This window comes from Doryrhamphus excisus, linkage group LG17 (assembly GCF_037039965.1).
Source record: "Doryrhamphus excisus strain RoL-2023G ecotype Guam linkage group LG17, RoL_Dexc_Guam_v1.1, whole genome shotgun sequence".
In the NCBI taxonomy this organism is placed as follows: domain Eukaryota; kingdom Metazoa; phylum Chordata; class Actinopteri; order Syngnathiformes; family Syngnathidae; genus Doryrhamphus; species Doryrhamphus excisus.
In genome coordinates, this window is record NC_136373.1 from 95,277 (window position 1) to 118,116 (window position 22,840).

Here is a 22,840-nt window from a genome sequence, read left to right on the forward strand (position 1 = left end):
AATCCATTCCAGAAGAGTTCTCAAGATGGAGCCACCCCAGGTAAGTCACTTCACATGACGACAGTGAGGAGATGTGTTGCCTCGGTTTGCTCACTGGCACTCAGTTAGGGCAAATTATAGGACAAAATGGCGTGGTAGCTTCACAGTGAGGAAAGCATGAGAATCAACTTGCTGTCCTTGCAGCGTGTCCTGGGCATGACCCTGGGCAGGAAATCATCCCAGGTCCTCCCTTCTTTGGCTTCCAGCCTTGGGCTCAGAGAGCGTAGCGAAAGGTGACCTACACTCTCACCGCGCACTCCACCCCCCCAGGGCTAAGGAGCTCCATCCTCTGGAGGCTGCCTGTCCTTCAGGGGTTACCTCACATCCTCGCTAAAACGCAATCAGGGTTTGGGTGTGTACACGCAGATGCAGCCGCCCATGGGAGGGGAACAGAGGGCTGACCTTTCATAGCTAACCCAACCTGACTATAGTGGTAAGCTTGTAGGAAGTACATCTCCACTTGATGGAGGCTGACCCGCACGCATCTGCATGGCCACCATGGCCACCATGGCCACCATGGCCACCATGGCCACCATGGCCACCATGGCCACCATGGCCCGAGGCCTTTCCTCTCACATTCGCAACCTGAGGTTTGCATTAGAATAGGAGAAGGACGGCTAATTGAATTACCGCCATGAATGCACAGAGATGATCCCATAGGCAGAGACGAGGCCTCCCTCACGTTCTGCACTTTATATGTGGAAGCTGCACAGCCAGCTGAGGCTGTGATTGACAGCTTCTGACCCCAGGGTCGGCCAGTTGGAGGGGTGCATTCTGGGAAGCCTTTTTTAAGGGGACAAGGAAGTGGGGTGGCTGTCCCTTAGGTGACCTCTCATCAGACTACACGAAGAAGGCCAATGCTGGCCAAAACAATGAGGATGATCTGCAATGACACAAAGAGTCCATGGTGAAATATAGATTGAAATATTATCTATAGATTGTATATAGTAATATAAACTCCTTTGGCATGACACCCCGACACGGCCACCCAGAAGGAACACATTTTCACAACAAGGTTTCACCGTCAGTACAGCACAGTCTATAAGAATGACAAGTTTGTCACTTCAATTCACTTCAATTGTAGAAGTATACCATGCAGCAGTACACTTATTTGGAAAGGTATATACAGTATTTGCCATACTTTTAGAGAAGCAGTGTGCCAACAATAATGTGTGCCGTCGTGTAGCAGTTTACCAGAGAAGACAAGAAAGTAAACCTTTTATGTTCCAATGGATTTCCGGGACATGACAGAGGCCTCCTGTGCACGGTTGCCCGGAGAAAGACGTCAAAACCGGCTTCATCGAGACAAGGCGTCGTCGTAGCGCCTTCCTGCCTTCCGGGACTCCAGAATCACCGCAAACTCCATTCATCAGGAAAAAGCCGAAAGAAACTAATTGGCAGCAAGATTGGCACGTCATGTTTCGGCGGCACACGCCGGAGTTGAAAACAAACAATCCCTTTCTACTGAAAAGGACTGAAAAGGAGGACGAACCCACTTGGAGGTCCGACCGAAAAATAGCCTTTTTCTTTGCGTTATGCTATTCGCCATTTATTTCATTTGCTAAAAATAAATGTAAGCCATTTAAAATATACATTTGAATCCCCAATAAATTGATCTTAATCCGGGCCTGGTAAAATATCGGTTTGAAAAACGAAAAAACACCATATATATATATATATATATATATATATATATATATATATAGTTATAGTTATATAGTTATATAGTTATATAGTTATATAATTATATAGTTATATAGTTATATAGTTTTGGTATATATATATATATATATTTCACATAATATACACATAATATGTTTCACAAATAATATTAAACGTAAACAATTTCATTTCCCCTTTAAACTGACAAAGCACATTTTTTTACATTGTGTTTGAAATATATATTCTTTATTACTATATTACTACATATGTATATATATATAGTAATAAGAATATATATCGACAGTAATATTCTTTATTACTATATTACTTTATTACCATATATGTATATATAGTAATGAAGAATCTACATTTCAAACAAAATATGCTTTGTCACGGTTTAAAAAGGAAATGAAATTGTTTACTATGAAATATTATTTGTGAAAAAGCCCGCGCCGACTGAGAAAGTGAGTGAATCTTATCTGTAGACATTTATTCGATGGGGGGAAATATATTGACGTAAAAGCAGCAAAAAGTTTCCGGATGGGAACTCGGGTTTCGCCTGCATGAATTAGTTGCCACAGTTTCTGACTTCATAATATGACGGATTAAAGACAACTTCAAATGCATATTAATTAGGCAACACAATATATTTCCTAAAAGAATCATCTAAATGTTTACTGCCAAAAGGAAAATATTCGGACCTAAAAAAGACATTTACTTTCTCCGAAGGAGGAAATAAAAAGCAAAGCTCTGCTTCAAATGCACAAATATGCATTTCATCTTGTACCTTACTACCTTACTACCTTACTACCTTGCTACCTTACTACCTTACTACCTTACTACATCACCTGCCATAAACGGCTTTGTAAAATCATAATCGTTCTGTAGACATCATTTCCTATTTGGTGCCAAAACAATGAAGCGGCTATAATTGAGGTTTTCTAATATAGTATCCTCGTAGGAGCTGAGTTCTTTGGGCAAACATTAACTAAAGAACAGGGAATATATTGACTTGGTTCGTTTTTGGTCTATTCTAACAAAACTAGCACAAAAAGTCATTCAAATGCTCACAACTTTATTCTATTGGATCGGATTGGATCATTTTTAACACGTTTTAAACATTGTCGATATTTATACGGGACCTTCCTCCATGGCATCATCTCAGAACGCTGACTGAGGTGTGCACCGTTTCTTTCTCCCGTCATCCATCCATCATACATCATACATACATCATACATCCATCCATTATACATCCACCATCCATCCATCATACATCCATCATACATCCATCATACAGCCATCATACATACATCCACCATCACCAGGGTTGCCTGTATGCGAGACAGGCAGGCAGACAGACAGACAGACAGACAGACAGACAGACAGACAGACAGACAGACAGACAGACAGACAGATACTCCAATGTGGTCCAGCTGTACAAGTCAAACCGGGGTCATCCCCCCATAGCGGATGCAGGCTCATCCTGCTACCAGTGCCCCGAGGGCCCGGGCACAGAGCAGGATCCCCAAAAGCCGCCCACACTTTGGTCATAATGAGTAATAATAATGTCCTTCACCCATATAGTTGGCTCCTGCTTTGTTTAGGCATTTAGGAAAAGACAAAAGTGAGTCAATCTGACTGAGTTAATACATTGAAGAGTTAACTGTGACTATGACAAACTTGTAGGCCGATCTGTGAATTGACTGTGCACCCACGCCAGGCAATACCAGAGCAGCAGAACAAATTTGACCGAGTGGAGTTCCATCAAGAAAGAACATGTGAGACTTCTGCCTGTTTACAAAGAGAAAAGCAAACGACCTTGGGGGCTGGAATGGATGGCTTGAAAATAAACTGTTTGGAATTACTGTGCACATGGAGGAATAGAAAGCAGCTGAAGAAAAGTGAACATACTCAAGTTGGCTTCACGGACATTTGGAAAAACATTCTTTGGGTCCCTCAGTCTTATAGTTCTAGCTTCATACAGCATACATACATACGTACATACATACATACGTATTTTATATTGGTGTTTTTATATCTTCTGTACAACGACCTTGGGTGTCCTGAAAGGCGCTTTGAAATAAAATGTATTATTATTATTATACACATACATACATACATACATACATACATACATACATACATACATACATACATACATACATACATACATACATACATACATACATACATACGTACATACATACATACATACATACGTACATACATACATACATACATACGTACATACGTACATACGTACATACGTACATACGTACGTACATACTACATACATACATACGTACATACATACATACATACATACATACATACATACATACATACATACATACATACATACATACATACATACATACATACATACATACATACATACATACATACATACATACATACATACATATGTACTACATCCATCCATACATACATACATACATACATACATACATACATACATACATACATACATACATACTACGTACATACTCTCCTCGCTCTGATCTCTTTTGACTTGATGCTTTCAAGAGCTCCTTGTGTCACCGGACTGATTAAACTAAACACCAAGCATATTTTGTTATCTAATCCAATTGTGCTCTTTTTCTTCTCGCCGCCCCCCAGCACACAAAGTATCAGGTGTCCTGAGAGACACTGGGACTGATCTTAGATTTCAAACATGACAGGCCATCCCATATGGGCAAAGTAAAAGCCGTGGCAACACCCCCCAGCCGTACACATCTGTATTTGGGTGCACGGGAGATTCTTGTGTTTGCATGAAGCCAAATACAGTAAGTGTTACTTGAATGATGAATTGATGAACTGGGGAGCGCTTATAAACAGAAGACTGTTGTTTATTGTTTTATGAACAAGAGCACATGTTGGTCTCCAGAGGTCAGGGCTTTACCTTTGACCCAAGGAAAAAGACAAGAGAGACGCTGCTTTCATGTGTAAAATGAAGACAGTGTGCCTTTAACAAAGAGATTATTATTATTATTTTTATTATTATTATTATTAGGAGGAAGAGGTAAAAAAAACAAGCTTTTTCTATGGCTTTGTCTTCTACCCCTTCTACCCCGTCTCCTTGTCTTACCCCTTAGATTTCCCCTTGTATTACCCCTTAGCCCTTCCCCTTGTCTTACCCCTTATCCCTTCCCCTTGTCTTACCCCTTATCCCTTCCCCTTGCCCTACTCCTTCCTTTAGAGAATACAAGCAGCGCTGTAACAACATTTATACAAATAGAATGTAATAAATATGACTATGGAATATAAATAACCCTATGACAAACTTCAAACAAGGTGTAAACCTTATCAAGCATCACTTTGGCTTGATAAGCTTTATTTATCTCTCCCAGACTGTTTTCTGAGAAAGACCAGAATGGCCTTTTGTTGTGCATGACTCCTCCATAGCCAGGCGGAAGCTTTGGAAAGCTGCTGGAATGCTGTGTGCTGACTTCACCTGGCTCAGCACCTCCTGCAGCAATGACATACATGCATGACTGATGGCCCATTCATTCATTCATTCATTCATTCATTCATTCATTCATTCATTCATTCATTCATTCATTCATTCATTCATTCATTCATTCATTCATTCATTCATTCATTCATTCATTCATTCATTCATTCATTCATTCTCTACCGCTTATCCTCACGAGGGTCGCAGGGGTGCTGGAGCCTATCCCAGCTGTCTTTGGGCGACAGGCAGGGTACACCCTGGTCTGGTGGCCAGCCAATCCCAGGACACATATAGACAAACCTTTTCTATTAAAAAATGATAACCACAAAAGTGCAAAACATGAATATTAATAAACAAAAGGAACAAAAAACAATAAAATACGTATAAATATGCATGAAAAAACACACAATATAACACACAAAAATAGAAAAACAAGTATAAATAACCATAAATAAAAGAATAGAAAATATACATTTGTTTTTACAACATATGAAACACAGGTTTTCAAATCAAAGCAAGTCAAAGGTCTATCTAGAGTGCATTACCAGGCTTATACTGCCATCCAGCGGTAGAACAGGCGAATAGCGGCATGATCTACTTGACTCCCAATTAGGGGTGCCGCCATGTCTGCACATTACCGACGCCCGCCATAGTAGGAATGACCCAAATAGATTGGCTGTATTGGCTGTAGACATGGGTACACGTCATATTTGGGAGTACCTACAATCATAGGTACTTCCAAATATGACATGTACCCATGTCTTCATTCATACTACACCCCCACTGAACTGGAAACATGCCTCGTTCCACACAACAAATGACGATGTTTATGCTATCTGGAACACGGCATCCAGTCCAATTACTGGTACAACATATGACTCGGGTCCTATATATTAATATGTATGTGTCCACATCCCTCCCAATTTCTGACGGACGAACCCCATAAATCCAGCAACGGTTTGGAGCTAGCATCCACTTCTCCGTCAGCTTCCTGGTGAGGGGCGGAGCTTATCTTTAACGCCTTATGATAACCTGCTTAAGGATTTTTTCATTACACTTTAGGCATGAAAAGGAATCATAACCTTCATTTTTAAAATCCTACATTTTCAAGGAGTTGGTGACACGTCATTTTAGAGTGGATGGCTGCAAGTCACGTGTCCACAGAGGGCCGAAGCACTGCAGCTTTTCCTTCCAGGCTGGTTCTCCAGCAGGTGATGGACTTGACCAGCTCCTTCCTCAAGCTCGGGGGGTCATCATTCCGATCACTTGCCCTCATGGCAGGAGTTGGACACCCAGGCTGTAAGTAAACCAATAACAAAAACAAATGAAATGTTTTTATTCGGGGCTACACGGCGGCCGCTTCATTTTGTCACCTTGTTCTTTTCTCTTATGCGTCTTCAACCTCCTTCAACTAAAACACTTCCTTCTTCAAACTCTACCCAGAGATGCCCAAGTGGAGAATCGAACCCAGGCCTTCCCGACCTTCTGACTGTGTTGCCTCCACCTAGCTACATAAATGGACTCAGACTGAACCCTAATTGAGCAGTCAAATGATTTTTCATCCCCAGGTCACGTGTCAAAGAGGCGTGACGCCAGCATTGACCAGCGGGGATGTTGTGTTCCACTAAAGCCACCCGGCCGCATTGCCCACCAGCGGTTGGTGCTGCAAGCTGAGCAAAGAACTCCCGCTGGGTGAATAACCATCATATGATCTGTGGTTGCCATGGAAACCGATCCCAGCAGCGGCCCGGGAAAGTGAGTCACATGAGTGGATTGAAGGAGACAGTAGGTGGACACAGCAACGTGTGAAAGACAGAGCATCCATTTCAAGTGTCAAGTTGAATGTAAATAAAGACATGAGTAGGGTTGTCATGGCAACGGATGCCATCATATATATGTAGATATAAATATATAAATATCAATCATATATTTCATCATTGCAGAACGTAACGAGTGAACTCCTTCTGACAGCCTCAGTTTGACTCTTCTGGTTCCGACGGCGAGTAGAACCCTCTTCACACACGTCAGTGCAGGGTGCAATATTTGTCCTGGGGGGTGACAGTCAACCCCAGTCCAAGAAATCAACTGGTCACTCACCATGAACTGGACTCGTGCTACATACTGTATATTGTATTGTATTATATATTGTATTGTGTTGTATATATTGTACCGCATATTGTTATGCGGTTTCTGTTCTCACCTAGCAGCAGGGGCGCTGCTGAGAGGTTCGCCCCGCCCCAAAAGCTGTGTATCTCTACGCATCCCCGAATCACGCATGTGCGAGGTTTGTTTCTTTATCTTCATGAAATGACGCTCAGCCGTCAGTGATGGAACTACGGGGTGTGATGGAGGAAACTACAGTCACCATAGTTACTAAAGAACGGGGTGTGATGGAGGAAACCATGGTCACTAAAAAACGGGGTGTGATGGAGGAAACCATGGTCACTAAAAAACGGGGTGTGATGGAGGAAACTATATTCACCATAGTGACTAAAAAACGGGGTGTGATGGAGGAAACTATATTCACCATAGTGATTAAAGAACGGGTGTGATGGAGGAAACTATATTCACCATAGTGACTAAAGAACAGGTGTGATGGAGGAAACCATGGTCACTAAAGAACGGGGTGTGATGGAGGAAACTACAGTCACCATAGTGACTAAAGAACGGGTGTGATGGAGGAAACTATATTCACCATAGTGACTAAAGAACGGGTGTGATGGAGGAAACTACAGTCACCATAGTTACTAAAGAACGGGTGTGATGGAGGAAACCATGGTCACTAAAAAACGGGGTGTGATGGAGGAAACCATGGTCACTAAAGAACGGGGTGTGATGGAGGAAACTATATTCACCATGGTCACTAAAGAACGGGTGTGATGGAGGAAACTATAGTCACCATAGTGACTAAAGAACGGGTGTGATGGAGGAAACTATAGTCACCATAGTGATTAAAGAACGGGTGTGATGGAGGAAACTACAGTCACCATAGTGATTAAAGAACGGGTGTGATGGAGGAAACCATGGTCACTAAAGAACGGGGTGTGATGGAGGAAACTATAGTCACCATAGTGACTAAAGAACGGGTGTGATGGAGGAAACTATAGTCACCATAGTGATTAAAGAACGGGTGTGATGGAGGAAACCATGGTCACTAAAGAACGGGGTGTGATGGAGGAAACTATAGTCACCATAGTGACTAAAGAACGGGTGTGATGGAGGAAACTATATTCACCATAGTGATTAAAGAACGGGTGTGATGGAGGAAACTATAGTCACCATAGTGACTAAAGAACGGGTGTGATGGAGGAAACTATAGTCACCATAGTGATTAAAGAACGGGTGTGATGGAGGAAACTATATTCACCATAGTGACTAAAGAACGGGTGTGATGGAGGAAACTATAGTCACCATAGTGATTAAAGAACGGGTGTGATGGAGGAAACTATAGTCACCATAGTGATTAAAGAACGGGTGTGATGGAGGAAACTATAGTCACCATAGTGACTAAAGAACGGGTGTGATGGAGGAAACTATAGTCACCATAGTGATTAAAGAACGGGTGTGATGGAGGAAACTATAGTCACCATAGTGACTAAAGAACGGGTGTGATGGAGGAAACTATAGTCACCATAGTGACTAAAGAACGGGTGTGATGGAGGAAACTATAGTCACCATAGTGATTAAAGAACGGGTGTGATGGAGGAAACTCCAGCCACCATAGTTCCAGCCCAGACAAGCTATGAGGTGCTGGATGAGATGAAATAGGACATGATCTGATTTGGATGAAGTGATGAGCGGTTTTAAATGAAGCAACCATAAATGAAGTTGATGTGTACTTCCAGATGTAATTACGTTGTTTTTGCTTTTTCCTATGGCTTCCGTTACCACGTCATATGCATATTATATGCAAATGAAGCCAATACTTTACTGGCGAGTTCTACTCCAAAACAGCCAGTACTACTTTGTTCCAGTGACCGTGGGTACCTGTGCCAAATGTGGACGCAGTGTGTAGGTTGGTGCTCTTTTCTTATCAGGGTTATCGGAGCCGACACCCCCAACACCGCAGCCCTTTGGCAACGTTTCCCCAGCCGAGTTTCTTGTCTTCGTTCTTGCCGTCATCAGCTGACGTGAGCAGGAGCAGATGAGTCAAACCTGCGTCACGCATCGTCGTGACTTGCCATAGTAAGATTTGCTTCTTCTCCAGTAAGCATCGGGATTTGCACCATCACGCGGACATCATCCACACTGCGGGCCGGACCGGTGCGGAGTCAATGCCATCTTAGAAGAACCGCCAGGCGCTCCTGCGTCAGACTCGCCGCGCCACGCACGTCGTGTGAGCGCCAACTGCCGCCTCGCTGGCTCCTGTTTGCGCGCAGGGATGTTGATGTTGCACACGGACGCAGCCGCGCCTCGATGAAGAACCTTGCCATCGCGACTGCGTCCTAACGCTGCCTGTACTCTGTGGAAGGTAAGAGCTGCATTCTCCATTTTCGTCTCGTTTATCAACAAATTGGTTTGTTATCGCCCCCCCCTCCCCCACCGATTGGCCGTACTTCTTCTAAGCGCCATTTTCCACCTTATCACCTGGCGAGCATCACCAAGCTTCAGCAGGTGAATCCACATCTGTCTCTCATGGGCATGATGGGCACCGTGCAGCTAACATCCTGCAGGCCTTTTCTTTAGTCATTTGACCTTGACGAGCCAGCAGAGGGCATATCCATCTGGACAGCACCGTGGGTGTGAGCCTTTGTTTCACCTGACTGAGTGTGTTGTTCAGATCCCCGTAGAAAAGGGGGACAACGTATGTCCGACAGCGGCTGTTGAACGCTCAGATTCCACATTCATGTCTTCTCTGAAATGGTTTTAGGGATCCTTCAATACAAATGTTGCCATAATCTCATCAAACGTTTGAAGTTTACTACATCCAAAATGGTCAAATGATGCAAGTATTCGGTGGCCTTCAAAGGGACAGGCCAGCCATCCTTCCACTAAGCAATGCATTATGGGTTCATGATGCTGAGTTGTGTGACCCAGTAAAAGTTATACTATAGTATCATATACTAGATATCTTATATCTGAGGTGACTGTGCTGGTCTAACTGGTAGCCAATGAGGCTTTACACGGGAAATGCTTTGTTTCAATGTAGCATATCAATGCTTGGGTGGAAACATCTACCATTCTTTTCTATGCCGCTTATCCTCGTGAGGGTGGGGGTATGCTGGAGCCTATACCAGCTGTCCTGGGCAAGAGGCGGGGTCCACCCTGGACTGGTGGCCAGCCAATCACAGGGAACATATAGACAAACAACCATTCACACTCACATTCATACCTATGGACAATTTGGAGTGGCCAATCAAGCTAGCATGTTTTTGGAATGCTAACCACTTGGACCCTGTTACAATCCAAAGTACCGAGCTTTATGTTTGAATTTGACTTTGATATGTTTGTCACAACTAGAACAACATCTGGAAAGATATTTCATTTGTAAAACTGCTCTTTTTATTTCAACGTTGTGGAGCTGTTGTGCGTCTTTCCTTGTTTTGTCCATCAATCCATATTCCATAGCACTTATCCTCTTCAACATGACAGGGGTGTAGTCTATCCCAGTTGAATGAATTCCAAAAATAGCCTGCAACTGGACTGGTCTCCAGTCAGTGGCAAGGCTGGGAAAGTGGCAAAGGATGGATCTGACCATCGTGGGAACATGAATCTTGAAGCAGCTGCAACACAAACTATACTGAACAACGAGGCGCTTTTCCTTGTTCCTCACTTTTCAATCATCTTGTCAACTTTTCACACTTTGTGGCAACACAGCAAGCCCATCCCATAATAGCTTCAAGTGTTTTTATTTCAGATCTTCTATTCAATACATTACCAACCATCATGATCTTATTTGAGGACCATCCCTCCAAATGTAACCCAAGGAGATGTGTCAGTCGGCCTTTTGTGTGTGGTGACTGCCATCACAACAGATGCCACAACAATCTCCTCCGTCTCTGCCGCAGTGGAAGTGATTTGCAGCCATCCCTCGGTGGATGCCACGTCTGTTGGAGATGGCCAGACGAGAAACAAGCGGCCCCTAATGTGCAAGGCATGGCATCTCAGTTTTGCAGGATGAGCCATCGCTTAGCAACCAGACTAAAAAAAGAGGTCCTGTATTTGTGTGTGTGTGTGGGGGGGGGGGGGTGGATAGTGGACCTGTGCAGTAGGTTTAACGCTGCAGACAACAGGAGTAGTTCAAGAGCACGCATGCATCCCGAGGGTGGTCGGACATGTTGGTCAAAGGTGTCAAGCAATTCCTTGCTACTCAGAGTTGGCAGTGCCGCCGCTATTGATGGGCATCTTTAGTGGATATCTGTCATGGAGTGGAGAGGACGTCAGACTCAGTTCCGTGTGCTTGTTAATGCCGCCATGTTGTGTACAGATAGGCGCCGCTCCGTCTGCAGGGCTTCATCGCCACTGTTGAGGAATGTGAGTAAAGTGCCAGGTGGGCTTGGAGACCACCAAGACAAGTCACAGTGACTAGACAAGCAACTGTGGTGGCAGTCAGAACCATCGGTTCATCCACTGAAGAGGCCGTGTCAGATCCAAACCTCTGGCTTCTATTGAGTTTGGCACACTGCGATAGCAAGAGTCTCTCTGCAACTAAGTGCTCGGACTCCATGTGTTGCCAGCATTACTCCTTGTGATTGTGATATTCAGCTGGCTTATTGGCTCATCATCTTTTCATGTAATGTTTAAGCCCCACGCTTCTGGGTCGTGGGTTCACAACTACCTTTTCCTGCAATAAAAATCGAATTAGTGTTCTCCCCGTGCATGCGTGGCTTTTCTTCGGGTACTCCGCTTCCCCCCCCATTCCAAAAACATGTTAGCTTCATTGGCCACTCCAAATTGTCCATAGGTATGAATGTGAGTGTGAATGGTTGTTTGTCTATATGTGCCCTGGGATTGGCTGGCCACCAGTCCAGGGTGGACCCCTCCTCTCCCCCAAGACTGCATTCCCACAACCCTAGTGGGGATAAGCGGCATAGAAAAAGGATGGATGGTGTCACGCCGGATGTAATGGGACACACACCTTCCAAAAAGTTGACCAGTATTTTCACCAAAGGCCTTTGGGGATCATGCAAATGTTTTCTGGCAAAGTGGAGACAAGGCTTGATCTTCTTTTTGTTCAGCGGTGGTTTTTGTATTGGAACTCTGTCATAGAGTTCTACAGAGTCCGCCTATAAAAAAAGAGAGAAAAGTTCAAAATGAATAGTCAAGGCAATGATTAATGGATGGAAAAAAGTACCTGTATATTTTCTGACTCTCAACAAACATTTCATTTTGCAGAAGGACAACTTCCATTCCCTGGCACCTTCCCACTTCCTCTTGATCTCCAGATCTCCATTGAACACCTCAAAAGACTCCTCTCGTCACCACCACCTCCACCCCTTGGAGGGACGCCCCTGTTTTGCAGCTATGCCAAATAATACTAGGGTGACCCAGCTGGAGCACAGCAGCGAGCCGGTCACCGAGTCTGTGGCCGACCTGCTGTCTCTGGAGCACCCGATGGACTATAAGAGCAGTCAGATGAGCATGGGACTCAGTCCTGGCTCCACTGCCCCGGGGAGGGCGCTGCTACCGTCCCCTGACCCTGATGCAGAGGACGGACGGCCAGCTTGGAACAATAAATTGGAGTACATTCTGGCACAGGTGGGCTTCTCTGTGGGCCTGGGCAACGTCTGGAGGTTCCCCTACCTGTGCCAGAAGAATGGTGGAGGTAGGTGGCTGGACCAAGAGCAGTTTACTTGCACAGCATTACGTTGGTGTAGCACTTGGACACCGGCTACCATTCATTCTACCAAACCAGATCCGCGTTGGCAAATAGTGCAATGAAAATCAGATCAAAGACCAGAATGGGTGAAATTAAGGAAAGCATACAACCAATCAATATTTTTTCTCTGAAATAATAATAATAATAATCATAACAATAATAATAAACATCAATGTGTGGAATGGAAAATAGCTTCTCAGAGCATTAAAAACGATGCTGGCAGCGCTTTCAAGAAAGAACTGGTTCAAAGAACGATTCAACCTGAAGACCTTTTCTTACTCAGTTCAGAGGGTCTTCTGACTTCCAATCCAATACGGAAACAGAATCCACTCGAGGAAATCCAAAGCTTGGTTGGGATGAGAAAAGGGATAAGAATCGATGTTCCTACCGCGCTGGCAGCAATGTTCATCGGGCAAGCAGGTCCTCTTGAAATCACTTCACGCCATGTATACATATGTATATATATGTATATATATGTATATATATTTATATATATATATATGCATACATTCATACGTATACAGTGCTTTCACACGTACAGTAGAACCTTCATATTGACAGTATTGACTACATCACAACTTTTCCATGAGCACCGGCTGACCATCTCTGTATCAGTAAGGTTTGATCAGAACACACACGGAAGATATGATTAATACTACTGCTGAGTACTACTGCTGAGTACTACTGCTGAGTACTACTGCTGAGTAGCGTCTTTGCTTTCTTTGTCCTGAAGTCAACATCATTTGGCTTTTGGATGGCGCTGCTCATGAACATGAAGCTTTCCTCACTGATAGGTTCAACATGGAGATCAGTTGTTCTTCTTTCTGTTTTAGGTGCTTACTTGGTGCCCTACTTCATTCTCCTCCTCCTCATCGGTATCCCTCTCTTCTTCCTGGAATTGGCGGTGGGACAGAGGATTAGGCGCGGCAGCATCGGTGTGTGGAACTATGTGTACCCCCAGCTGGGGGGCATCGGTGTCTCTAGTCTGATGGTGAGTACAGCATGGCCTTGTCAACTGGATACCGGTGATTGCTTTTCAATGCAACTTTATTGGCACATCTGGCACCACTACAATATGAATCATCTTTGTAGGCATTATATCAGATGCTGTAGCTTCACGTTAAACAGAGCAGTGGACCTTCGCGTGTACAGCAAATGCAGGTTAAAAATCTATTTGTTGTTTCAAAAAAGAAGAACCTAATTTCAGAGGAACTTCATTTCACCATCTATCATTGTGACATCCTGCTGGCTGCACTTTTATACTAATTGGCATGTAGTGACAGGAGTGGGATGCCTTGGGAAAAGGGGAGGCTGCAGTCTGCAGATCGTCCCAGAGAAAAATGCTTTTTCAAGTTTCATGTACCCACAGTTAGCAGAATGCGGTTATAGATTTGACAGCAGAGTGACGCTCATAAATACATTTTAGCATAACAACGGTATGGGAGTATGTCCCCATAACCAGTATGTGATATAATGGAATTTCACGTGTGTTCATATATGTAATTAGATGTCAGAAGTGTTCTGTGATTCAGCAATCATATCAGTAAATATCAATAAATCAGTCTGAGAGTCTGAAAATAAATCCAGCACACTTACGTATTAACTGTGAACTATTTTGCCAAGTCATCTATCAAGTAATTACAAGTAGGCCATAAGAAATAACCCGTACATACAGGGTACGCTCCGCCACTCACCTGAAGTCAGCTAGTATAGGCTCCAGCTTACCCATGACCCTGGTGAGGGCAAGTGGAAAATAAACGGCAAACAATGATCTGGACCAGATTCCGCAACGTTCCTATGGAAATGTACCTCGATTGACCGCCACAGTGGTTGAGTTGGCCTCTTATGGCCATGAGATGTCATCATCACAACAGAGGGGAGGGAGACAATTGGGGTTGGGGGCAGCAATGCGTGTGGCGTGTTCCCATGTAGCAGGCGGGGCATCCAGCAGCTATAAATACCCCCTCAGCCAGGACCCCTGCCCCTGCCGCCGAGAGCAAACAGCTCAATAATTCATGTGCAGTGTGGTTAGCATCTCTGGCCTGACTCCAGAAGGAGACGCGTGTGCCACGCCATGCGGCTAACGCTGATGTTTTTCTCCCGTTTTCAATCAGGTGTGCGGCTTTGTGGGCCTCTACTACAATGTGATCATCGGATGGAGCATCTTCTACTTCTTCCAGTCTTTCCAGTACCCGCTTCCTTGGGCTGAATGTCCCGTCCACATCAATGGAACCCAAGCCAGTAAGTCACAAAAATAACCTGCAAGACTGCAAAGATGCACAGAAAAAGGCACATCAAAAGACCTTGTGGATTCATTTGGAAAAAGATGATGGAACATTGAGAACACTCAACCTTAAAATTGATTGTTATTGAGGCGTCCCTCCCGCAGTGGGACTGTCACTATGCACAATGGCAGCTTATAGCTTGCGGTGCAGACATCGTTTTTCATCAGCATTAACTTCACTCCACTTTGCTGATCATAATCATTAAAAAGGCAGGCAATGGAAAGGACAGTTAGGAAACGCCACGATTTCAAGGTATCCATCAAATTAACTTATGTTCCTTTTTGAAATAATGTACACTATATGAATTAAAAATGCTTCTATATAAAATACATTACAATTATTATTATTATTATTATTCAACTTTACTGTTTAGTGGCTTGAAAAGAAATGACAGTCTAAAAATCCTTAAATGTGACCATTTTGTGACTTGACCGGGGATGGGATGCATCCTGCATCCTGCATCCTGCATCCTGCATCACTGCCATCCTGCATCACTGCCATCCTGCATCACTGCCAACACTGCCATCCTACATCACTGCCATCACTGCCATCACTGCCATCACTGCCATCTTGCATCACTGCCATCCTGCATCACTGCCAACACTGCCATCCTACATCACTGCCATCACTGCCATCCTGCATCACTGCCAACACTGCCATCCTACATCACTGCCATCACTGCCATCCTGCATCACTGCCAACACTGCCATCCTACATCACTGCCATCACTGCCATCCTGCATCACTGCCAACACTGCCATCCTACATCACTGCCATCACTGCCATCACTGCCATCACTGCCATCCTGCATCACTGCCAACACTGCCATCCTACATCACTGCCATCACTGCCATCCTGCATCACTGCCAACACTGCCATCACTGCCATCCTGCATCACTACCGTCACTGCCATCACTACCATCACTGCCATCCTGCATCACTGCCATCCTGCATCACTGCCATTCTGCATCACTGCCATCCTGCATCACCGGCATCACTGCCATCCTGCATCACTGGCATCACTGCCATCACTGCCATCCTGCATCACTGCCATCACTGCCATCACTACCATCACTGCCATCCTGCATCACTGCCATCCTGCATCACTGCCATCCTGCATCACTGCCATCCTGCATCACTGGCATCACTGCCATCCTGCATCACTGCCATCCTGCATCACTGCCACATTGCTTTCCTCATTGCAGCCGTGGAGCCAGAGTGCGAGAAGAGCTCAGCGACCACATACTTTTGGTATCGTCAGACCCTCAACATCACCAGCAGCATCGATGACACTGGCGGACTCAACTGGAAGATGACTCTTTCCTTACTGGTGGCTTGGATCCTGGTGTGCTTGGCCGTCATCAAGGGCATCCAGTCCTCTGGGAAGGTGCGCAGTCGCCATGGTAACACAATAAATCCATCCATCACTTATTTTAGCTTATTTATATTTTAGTAAGGCTAATGCGGAGTGGCCCAACTAACCGGCGTTTTTCACATTTTGACATCTCTGAAGTTCCAGCTGCTATTGGCGATGACCCTGAAGCCCAGCGTTGTGCTAGCATTAGCCATCTAGCACAATGATGCACATTAGCGCTCAAAGTCATCACATCTTGCCTTTATGCGTTCCCACATCGTATCAGCATTGGGGAGCAAGTACAAGGTGAAAGAAAAAGGGGTGTAAAACCGCATGGAACCTCTGGTAGCCAATCATAGTCAAGATGATTCCCTGCCACCTGAAGGCAACAGGGATGTTTGACTCCTTCTCCCAACCTCAACAACACTTGCTGCACACAGAATGTAGTGAAAGGGTGTGTATGTGACTGCTTGTCGCTTTGTGTGTGTGTGTGTGTGTGTGTGTGTGTGAGGAAAGCGTGTCCATGGCAACGCAGCACAATGACTTTGTCTCCCGTAGGTGATGTACTTCAGCTCTCTCTTCCCGTACTTGGTGCTCTTCTGCTTCCTGGTGAGAGGGTTGTTGTTGAGAGGAGCGGTGGATGGCATCGCGCACATGTTCACCCCAAAGGTGAGTCACAACAAACGACAAATCCAGAAGATCGAGATGTATTCACCTCCTGAGCAGCGACAATAACGAAGGCCTCGCTGCCATGGTGTTGCCAGCCATGCCAAATAGATCTGGAACTGAAGTTGACGCTTTCTCTCAGCAAGGGGTTCAATCTGCTTTTTGTGATGGCTGTCTGATTCTGGCAAGGCCCTGACATTCACGGCATCCATGTTCAGCAATAGTGTCTCCCTCTAGTGGCCAGTGTGCAGAATGATATGAAAACGTGGGACAGCAGACCACGAATACAAGTTTTTTTATTGACATTTTTAATGTACATATTTTGCATACATTAACTGTATGCACACATGGCAGCCACTCAGTATTCATAAGGTTGTGCAAATATAAAAAACCAAAATGGTCTGTGATTAGTACACTGACAATACACTTGCAAATGGTCATTCAGGTTAAAGATTCAGTTAGGTTAAACTTAGGTTGATCTGCTCAACAATGTAAAGCACCTCCAAAAATGAAGCCAAATGCACTCATTCTTACTTCCTGTGAAAACGTTCATTAAAGCAACTAGGACTTTTGCACAGTCCTGGAGCATGAACCTAACCAGTGTCAGAAGAACCAAGAAAATGCTACATTTGATTGATATGAGCATGGAGTTGGATGGCTTGGTACGCTGACGTGGCGTCACAAGATGGTGTCAAATGAAATGGTGTCCAGGAACAAGAATGTATCACCGCTGCTTTTCCTCCCAAGCTGGAGAAGATGCTGGAGCCGCAGGTGTGGAGGGAGGCGGCCACCCAGGTCTTCTTTGCGCTAGGTCTGGGCTTTGGCGGCGTCATTGCCTTTTCCAGTTACAACAAGCGAGACAACAACTGCCACTTCGACGCCGCTCTGGTCTCCATCATCAACTTTGTGACCTCCATCCTGGCCACGTTGGTTGTGTTTGCCGTCCTGGGCTTCAAGGCCAACATCATGAACGAGAAGTGTGTTGTTGAGTGAGTATGCGACGTATATGCCACGTCAGCAAGTTGATCAGAAGCTCCTGTTTCTAGGAAATCTCTGCTTCTCCACATGCAGAAATGCTGAGAAAATCCTCGTGTATCTGAATACCAGCGTGCTGAGCAAAGAGCTCATCCCTCCTCACATCAACTTCTCCCACCTGACCACAAAGGACTACGCAGAGATGTACGGCGTCATCAGGACGGTGAAGGAGGACAACTTTGCCCAGCTGGGCCTGGATCCCTGTGTGCTGGAGGATGAACTCAACAAGGTGCCCATATTTGTTCACGATGGTGAATGCCAAAACACAAACAGGCATCTCCCAGCGACGGTATTTTCATCTTGAACCATCTACCCCAAACAACCTCACGTCGCCATGGAAACCATCACTTACAGTCATTGCCAAAATATTGTTATCACTACGAAATCAAATACATTAAATATAGTCTTTTTTGCCAATGTTTTTCTCCATGACTATACGGAATACGCCCAAATCAGCCTAATTGATACGCGCATGGCAAAAACATACCAATATTTAGGCCCTGACTGCACGTTCTGTTTACTGTCCTGCATTTTCTTGAAGTTCTAAGGCTAGTGTACACAGACCATATACGTATTTCTAACGTGGGGGGAAACCAGGGTGTGGCGTAGAATTCATGATGAACTCAGGATATTCCCGCATAGAGTGGCGTCCTACATTTCATGTCGGGTCCACAAATCACAACACACGGAACTAAAATCAACTAAAAGTAAAAGTAAAAGTAAAAGTATAAGTAAAAGTAAAAGTAAAAGTAAAAGTAAAAGTAAAAGTAAAAGTAAAAGTAAATGAACCACGTCCATGGGAATACCTCCCTAAACGAGGGTTAGCATTAGCCATAGGAACATGCTAGCAGACATGTTTTATATTTCACAGTTGACATCGGTATCAGTACATGCATGCAGGGGTGCCATTTAGGGGGGGACGTTCCTAAGGCCCCCAACAGACAGGGAGCTTTCATGGGGCCTAGAAGTCCCGGTGGCACCACTGATGGTAGCAAATATGAACATCCCGTGGATGACTGATAACAATAATACTGATAATAATAATACTTGCAACTGCTCATGACCTCCTGTATCTCTTTCAGCATCTTCTCTTTTCATCTGCTCATCTAGGCGGTTCAGGGCACCGGTCTGGCGTTCATCGCTTTCACGGAAGCCATGACGCACTTCCCCGCCAGCCCTTTCTGGTCTGTCATGTTCTTCTTCATGCTGATTAACTTGGGCCTGGGCAGCATGATTGGAACCATGACGGGCATCACCACACCGATACTTGATGCCTTCAAGGTCCGCAAAGAGATCCTATGCGGTGAGCCGACTTGCTTTCAATTCCTGACTGAACTTGAAGTCCACAAAAGTTCTGACTGCATGTTTGTGTCCCTCAGTGGTCTGTTGTGTCATCGCCTTCCTGCTGGGTCTGCTGTTTGTGCAGCGCTCGGGGAACTACTTTGTCGCCATGTTTGACGACTACTCCGCTGGTTTGCCACTCACCGTGGTGGTCATCCTGGAGAACATCTCTGTGGCCTGGATTTATGGCACTAAACGGTACCTCAGCTAAACAATCGCTTACTGACGTTAAAGACAACATGAACGTGGAAATGTTGCTTTCTTCATGATTCACGTCTGTTTGTGTTCATACATGAAACATACATGTGCGCGGCCATATGGGAACTACCTTCATTATATCATCACAGGTTCATGCAGGACCTGGAGGACATGCTTGGATTCAGGCCGTACTCTTTCTATTACTACATGTGGCGGTACGTGTCACCGACTGTACTGGTGGTGCTTATTATGGCGACTGTCATCGAGATGGCCGTCAGCCCCGCGGGATACAACGCCTGGGTTGAAGCCGAGGTCAGTGGCTCTCTGTCCTCCTGCTTGTGTGTTTCATGAAAGCACCACAGATCCTTGCCATGATTTACGTATGTCCTCTGAGGTTGCGCGGTTGAAAGTCCCGTTCCTAAGATGGTAAGATGGTGCACCATAGCAGGCCAATATCAGTGAAGCAAAATAACCATTGCACTAAACTGTCAGCTTGCGGGAAAGAGATCATTCAAATGAGAAAAGTAGCGCTCATGAAACAAAAGGAAAGGACTCACTTTATACACTTTATAGTCCCGTTGCCCCCCCCCCCCCCCCCCAGCCATGAACTCACATCACAGCCAGGAAAGGGACGGACATTGCGTCTTGATACCTGATTGAACACACAAGGACGTGGACCACCAGCATGTTGTTGGACCGCCATGGAACCCAAACTAGGGCCCAAGGATTTCCACATTAATGGAATTGTGGATGGAATTGTGGATGGAATTGCGGAATTGGCCACCGTCGGTCCCAGCCTGGTTCTTTCAGGAACAGTTGCTTCAGGCTGGGTATTGTCCCCACTGCCCTTGAGCAAGCTGTAGTTAGACCACTCATCAAAAAGCCAATCCTCGATCCCTCAACTTTGTCCAACTTGCATCCACTTGTCGTCTTCCAACTCCAGTCTTCTCTGTCAAGCCATAATATTGCTAACAGACTCCAGTTGGGTTTCAGGACGCCAGCACAGAATCGGCTTTATTCAACGTACACAATTTTCACAGCCCTCGTTGGGTCGGTGCTTTTAGACCACTAAGGACCGCTCAGTCCTCCTGTCCCGACCGGGACACTGCGTTGGCCTACGTGAGTCTGTACTCAACTGGTTCATGTCACATCTCGCTAACAGGAGTTGTTTTAGTGATCAATGACTTTTCTTCCAAAACCGCTGCCCTCTCCTCTGGCGTGCCCCAAGGTTCCGTCCTGAGACCTCCCTTATTTTCGCTATAGATGCTACCATTAGGATCAGTCATCTCCAGGCACCACATCCATTTTGACTTTCATGCAGATGATGTACAGCTGATGTACCTAGCCTCCATGTGGTTGGCTCGGAACTTCTTCCCTGGGTGCATCGGTTTCACGGAGCATTTCCTACTTTCCTACCACGAATGATGGTTCCGTATAGTCAGTGTTCAGTATTCATATAACTAGTATAACTAATGTAACAATGTATTATTATAATGACTTGATGTATTATGAAGAATGGAATGTTTATTCTGTCATCATTGTTCCTTCGTTAGGGCTCAGAGCGCTTCCACAGCTACCCACCCTGGGCTTTGGGCATGGCCTACTCCCTCATCGTGGTGGCCATGTTGCCCTTACCTCTTATTTTCATCGCCCGCCACTTCAACCTGGTGTCTGACGGCTCCAACAAGCTGTCCGTGTCCTACCGGAAAGGCATGATGAAGGATATGTCCAACCTGGAGGAGCAGGACGAGCAGCGCTTCATCCTCAGCAAGAACCCCGGCGAGGCTCCTTCTCCGATGCCTCCTTATCGTGCCTACCTGGGGCCCGGCGGCACCCAGGAGATGACCAACACCAACTACGGCACCGGCACCAAGACGGGCTACCAGAACATCGGCTCGCCCGAGTCCGAGCTATGATGCAGCATTTGCATCTTTGGCCACTTGGAAAAAGGAAAAATGTCCCAGTGTTTCCATGTTCTTCTCTTCTTTGTATCACCTTCACTTTTCCAGAGGAATTCAGCAGCAGCTCGGAGGCGTCCGCCGAGAGCTTTGCTGAGCTTCAGGTGTGTCCAATTCCAAAGAAGCCACGTTTAGGAGCTGGGTCGGGAATGTAAGAGCACAAGCTTAGCCGCCGGTTTACATTTCAATGCTTCACATTTGACCTTTGACCTCTGACACTATGTAAAAGGAGATGATGGACGAGTGATGGAGTTAAACAAGCACATGCTACTTTTGGGACAGATGCAGCTCGTTAGAACCTCTCTGGGCCTGAAGATGGAACAAACAACGCTCTGCTTCTTCGCTTTTCCATTTCAATCCATCGTTTAATCAAGCTGACCGCTTTTGTTTGATCAGCTTCACGCTTGACGTCACGGAGACTTCAGTTTGATGCCCAAAGGTGTGTTTATGCTGAATGCGAGGCTCCCGAGGCCCTCGCTGGGGAAAAATAGAGCTGGCTACCCAGGGGACGCCGTGGCAACGCGGCATAGATGTCATGGGGAGGAGGAGGGGGGGGGCAACGCGGCATAGATGTCATGGGGAGGAGGAGGGGGGGGCAACGCGCCATGGATGTCATGGGGAGGAGGAGGGGGGGGCAACGCCGCATAGATGTCATGGGGAGGAGGAGGGGGGGGGGCAACGCGGCATAGATGTCATGGGGAGGAGGAAGGGGGGGGGGCAACGCGGCATAGATGTCATGGGGAGGGGGGGGGGCGCTCTTTGCTCAGCAGTAGACGAGATGTTTACTGTCCATCCGTATCACTCCTGCACTGCTGCTTGGTTTCATTCTAGAACATTCCTACCCTTTGAATTCCTTGAACATAAGATGTATATTTTCATGTGTGTAAATACGGTTACTAATGCAGTTCTCCAGTGTATTTTCCTGTGTGTAGATTTGCTGGTGGATTAGTGTTCATTTCATGCAGTAACAAACGTTCTGAAGTGGTAAGACACAATTGAAGCCACCAGG

The 22,840-nt window shown here is 45.5% G+C and overlaps 1 protein-coding gene and 1 long non-coding RNA gene across 3 annotated transcripts; one reads left to right on the top strand and one right to left on the bottom strand.

Moving 5' to 3' along the window:
* Positions 1-4,909: 4,909 nt before the first annotated feature.
* Positions 4,910-9,537, bottom strand: LOC131137469 (uncharacterized). Its single transcript, XR_009131922.2, has 3 exons — positions 9,164-9,537; positions 6,279-6,473; positions 4,910-5,481 (listed from the first exon to the last, which is right to left on the bottom strand). It is a non-coding gene; the product is annotated as an uncharacterized LOC131137469 (long non-coding RNA).
* Positions 6,054-22,365, top strand: slc6a17 (solute carrier family 6 member 17). Of its 2 annotated transcripts, XM_078797815.1 has the most exons (16): positions 6,054-6,170; positions 6,288-6,475; positions 6,620-6,931; positions 9,214-9,306; positions 9,384-9,647; positions 12,512-12,941; positions 13,829-13,986; positions 15,110-15,236; positions 16,485-16,666; positions 17,192-17,302; positions 18,047-18,288; positions 18,371-18,563; positions 19,445-19,637; positions 19,714-19,873; positions 20,023-20,185; positions 21,427-22,365. In XM_078797815.1, the coding sequence occupies exons 6-16, from the start codon at positions 12,641-12,643 to the stop codon at positions 21,787-21,789; spliced, it is 2,193 nt and encodes a 730-aa protein (XP_078653941.1). In that variant the 5' UTR covers positions 6,054-6,170; positions 6,288-6,475; positions 6,620-6,931; positions 9,214-9,306; positions 9,384-9,647; positions 12,512-12,640; the 3' UTR covers positions 21,790-22,365. The 2 variants fall into 2 exon arrangements, with proteins under 2 accessions (XP_078653941.1, XP_078653940.1); XM_078797814.1 differs by lacking the exons at positions 6,054-6,170; positions 6,288-6,475; positions 6,620-6,931 and having other exon boundaries at positions 9,055-9,647.
* Positions 22,366-22,840: the final 475 nt, after the last annotated feature.

Coding starts and splice junctions, on each gene's coding strand:
- slc6a17 (XM_078797815.1), top strand. CDS start 12,641: ATGCCAAATAATACTAGGGTGACCCAGCTGGAGCACAGCAGCGAGCCG. Junction 19,638..19,713: donor CCGCAAAGAGATCCTATGCG/GTGAGCCGACTT, acceptor TGTGTCCCTCAG/TGGTCTGTTGTGTCATCGCC. Junction 19,874..20,022: donor TGGATTTATGGCACTAAACG/GTACCTCAGCTA, acceptor ATATCATCACAG/GTTCATGCAGGACCTGGAGG.